The 4,013-nt window shown below is 51.5% G+C and overlaps 1 protein-coding gene across 2 annotated transcripts; it reads right to left on the reverse strand.

Annotated features, from left to right (window-relative positions):
• Positions 1 to 233: 233 nt before the first annotated feature.
• Positions 234 to 4,013, reverse strand: PTS (6-pyruvoyltetrahydropterin synthase). 2 transcript variants are annotated; one of them, XM_032709726.1, is made up of 6 exons: positions 3,890 to 4,013; positions 2,583 to 2,662; positions 1,816 to 1,838; positions 1,227 to 1,283; positions 875 to 945; positions 234 to 713 (listed from the first exon to the last, which is right to left on the reverse strand). In XM_032709726.1, exons 1-6 carry the CDS (start codon positions 3,961 to 3,963, stop codon positions 572 to 574), a joined length of 447 nt encoding a protein of 148 aa, XP_032565617.1. In that variant the 5' UTR covers positions 3,964 to 4,013; the 3' UTR covers positions 234 to 571. The 2 variants fall into 2 exon arrangements, with proteins under 2 accessions (XP_032565617.1, XP_032565618.1); XM_032709727.1 differs by having other exon boundaries at positions 596 to 713; positions 875 to 1,013.

A 4,013-nucleotide genomic window follows, 5' to 3' on the forward strand; every position in this document is an offset into this window, starting at 1 on the left:
CCCTTTGGCTCTTCAGTTGGGATTAGGAAGTGCTTTGTAAACAACTATGGTGCTCCCTATACCAGTTCCTTTGACAGAGAAAGCCCTGCCAGCCACAGGAAGGAAGGAGCCTGTAACACAGGAAATAAAGAGATAAGGAGAAAACAGATAATCAGATAGTCCTCATTCTCAAAAATGCTTCTTTATTTCATCAAGAAGCAAAACAACACCAAAGCCCACATTATTAAATGTAATAAATTAATTCAACATTTAATTAGAGAAAAATCAAAGCTTTTTGTGACTGGACACAACATACATTTTGCCAAAAATACATTTTGCTCAAAAGCTGCTTTATTTCACGTGGCACAACTGCAGATTTCACATCGGCCCTGGTGGTTTGGGTTTGCAAAACAGGGACACCTTGAGAAAAAAATGAACAAATTCTGAGAAGCAGGGTGGCTGGATTGCTGCAGGAATTCCTGTGTGTTTGTCCTTATGCAGCACAGGAGCAAGGTCCAGGTGTGGGAAACACAGTGAGCGGGGTCGAAATAATCCACTGATCTGGTTGTGACCAGCTGAGCTGAGGCTCCTTTCACTTCCCAGCCGTTGTTTCCTCTCCTTTGTAAACAACAACGTTCTGCTCCGTCTCGTGCACCTTCACCTTGTAAAGGATTCCCGGGGGCAGGAGCCTCTGGAGGTTCTCCCAGATGAACACGGCGACGTTCTCCGTGGTGCTGGGGGGCAAAGGGGGGACAGTCAGAGCCCACGGCGATACCTGAGCACCACAACGGGCTGGGGGGACAGGGGAGGCCACGGGGGGGCCACGGGGGCACCTGCTGGTGCAGGACTGAGCCTTGGGGACTGTTCAGTGCCAGGAGGAGCCCCCGTGACCCACCTCACCACCTGGGCGAAGTACGGCACGTCCTTGTCCAGGTTTTTGTGGTCCAGCGGCTCCATGATCGCCTCCTGCAGAGAGAGCAGGGAGAGTCCTGTCCCAGCTGGTCAGTGGGGTTCAGATAACCATGCACAAGGGACTGGAAGCTATGTACAAAAAAGAGGGTGAGAGCCCTACATCCAGCTGTGAAATTCCTGCTACTGCTGAAGCATTTTAGTCTCAAACCGTTCCTTAATTTCTCCTTTATTTCCTGCCATCATCATCTCCCCGTGTCTCTCCACTCTGGCACTGCACAGATTGCTGAGCTCTAACCAGTTCTCCCAGGGGACATGTGGGAAAACAGTGCCATTACCTGCATGTATTCCTTCAGGTCTGTCAGGTTCATAACCATTCCTGAGACTGGGTCAATCTGCAGGGAAACCCAAAGGGAGATCAGCAGCCTGGCCTCACATCCTTATTACCTGCACAAATCAGACATAAATATCTGTGCTCAGGTCATCTGAGCCACAAGAGAAATAACTTTCTACTGTCACAGAGTTCCAGCTCTAGTCCTGTGATGGTCCCAAAGGCTTGACACAGCCTACAAACAACTCCAGTGGTGCCACTCTCTCATAAAAGCTGACTCCAGGGAGGAACAATTCACTGAAAGAGTCTTCAAGCAACAATCTGGAGTGATGATAAGCAGGAAAACAGGCATTAAACTGCTCTGTTGAACAAGCAGGGACAAAACAGAGCCCAGTCTGAGCTCAGGGCATTCTCCCTTCCAGCAAATCCTCCTCAGAGGCAAGGTGAACAGGACAGTGATTATGGAAAACCTCCTACAGTGCTGAACACAGCACTGGGAAATGCAGCCCCTGGGGCAGCACTTCAGCCCTGTGGGACAGGGGGACACATCCATCCTGCCCCCCTCAGGAAGAGAAAAAAATGCTGATTGCACTTACCTGGCCACGCACCGTGACTGTAACTGAGAACAGAGAGAGGATCAGGTCACCAGGAGCCCAGGAACCCAAACCCAGCCCTGCTGCTGTGGGGACAGACACCCCCCTCACTGCTCACCCCAGGGACTGGGCAGGGCTTTATGAGATGTGGGGGCAGCTTCTAAGTCTTCTGACGTAATGGAATAGCAGAGAATGAAATTAAGGGATGAAGTGTTTGCTGCTTCTCTCAGGACTAGAATTGTTGTGCCTGCAAATCAGCTTTAAATTGAGGGACAGATCCTCATTTCAGCACCCTGTAACTTATCTTCCCTGGCAGAGGTTTTGGGGCACCCACAATACAGTGCAAACAGGGAGCCAGTCTAGGAGCTGGGGACATCTAATTCTGTGTGGTCAGGGAGCAGAGAGGAGGAGAAGGACTTGTGAAAACAACATTCAAATAACGTTTACAGGCTGTTTAATTTGCATGTCTTTTGCTTAGAAAAATCCTCATTCAAAGCACAATGATTTTGCAGAGTGTAAACAAGCAGATTTGATTTATGAGTGACATTCTGAGATAAATAGTTATTATCTATTCAACTGAATATACTGCAGAGCTATTCTTCACCCCCCTGCTGCTGAGGTTTCCTTCTAATTCTTAAAAAGACACAAAACCAGCCACTAAAAACTATCAGACTGAGCCCTGAGTGGCCCAGCTCTCCTGTGGGTTATTCACACCCTGAGAGCAGCCTCTGCCCATCACCACAGAAGGAGGATGGAAGTCAGCTCCTTGCCTTTGTAGTTGTGTCCGTGGCCATTTGGGTTGTTGCATTTCCCAAACAGCTTCAGGTTTTCTTCATCACTCAGTGATTTACTGTGAGAGAGGCAGACAAGGCATGTCAGGGGCCATTCCAGGTGCTCGTGGCTTCACTTCAGCCCCCTTTGCTTTTCAGCTCTCCATCTATTCACCCTCCCAAATTCAACCCACCAGTTTTTCCTGCTCAGGAGGCACAAAAAAAAAAATCAAACCAAAAAACCACCAGCAGAACAGTATTTGGCCCATATTGTTGAAAACAGTGAGGGGGTTTTTTTTGCTGTGTTTTTTTCATCTGTTTCATTACATCTGCCAAACTGCTGTAAATGTTCCAGGTATGAAATATGGCCCGAAATCACTCTCAGAAGGAAGTGCTTGAGCAAACTGTGCACATCAGCAGTTACCACTGATGAACAAAGCTTAGGGAGCTTCTCCAAGGAGTACAAAGCATGACCACCCCCTCTGAATCTTCCCTTTGAAGCAACTCTGCTCTGAGGAGCGTTTCAGGTGAAGGCATGCTTCAGGAATAGCACAGAATCCCAGAATCAGTTCGGCTGGAAAAGATCTCTGAGATCATCCAGTCCAACCTGTGCCCCATCCCCACCTTCTCCCCCAGCCCAGAGCACTGAGGGCCATGTCCAGTCATTCCTTGGACACCTCCAGGGATGGGGACTCCACCACCACCTTGGGCAGCCCCTTCCAGTGCCTGAGCACCGTTTCTGTGATGAAATTCTTCCTTATGTCCAACCTAAACCTCCCCTGGTGCAGTTTAAGCCTCTGTGCTCCCATCCTGTCGCCGGTTCCCTGGGAGCAGGGAACTGCCAGGGGCTTTCAGGTCACAGGAACACAGAACATGCCGAGTTGGAAGGGACCCACAAGGATCATCGAGTCCCACCCCTAGGCCTGCACGGGCCCATCCCCACGAGTCACACCGTGTGCCTGAGAGCATCACCCAAACAACACTCCTTGAGCTCTGGCCCAGGCGCTCTTTAGGAACACGTGCATTTCGAGGAAAAACCCCAACAGATTAGGGGAGATGTTTACAAACTGGGAGATGTTCACAAACTGGGAGATGTTTACAAACTGCGAGACCCACGTGTTAAAACAAAGAACTCCCGTTCTCGCTAAGCCCAGCCGGGCACGGACGGGCGCGCTCAGGGAAGGGGCTGGACCGAGAAGAGCCCGGCCCCGTGTCCGCGGCTCCGCCGGGCGCTACCGCGGGCTTTGGGGCGGCTTTGGAGCCTCCTCCTAGGGCAGGGGGAGCGGGGCCGGGCCGGGGCCGCTCACCTGTGCAGGCGGTGGCAGGCGCTGAAGGTGACGGAGCGCGACAGCCGCGCCAGGCGGGCGGAGCGCGGCGACATCGCGGGGCTGGACCGGGGCTGGATCCGGGGCTGGACCGGGGCTGGATCCG

Source organism: Chiroxiphia lanceolata, chromosome 23 (assembly GCF_009829145.1).
Source record: "Chiroxiphia lanceolata isolate bChiLan1 chromosome 23, bChiLan1.pri, whole genome shotgun sequence".
Taxonomy (NCBI): domain Eukaryota; kingdom Metazoa; phylum Chordata; class Aves; order Passeriformes; family Pipridae; genus Chiroxiphia; species Chiroxiphia lanceolata.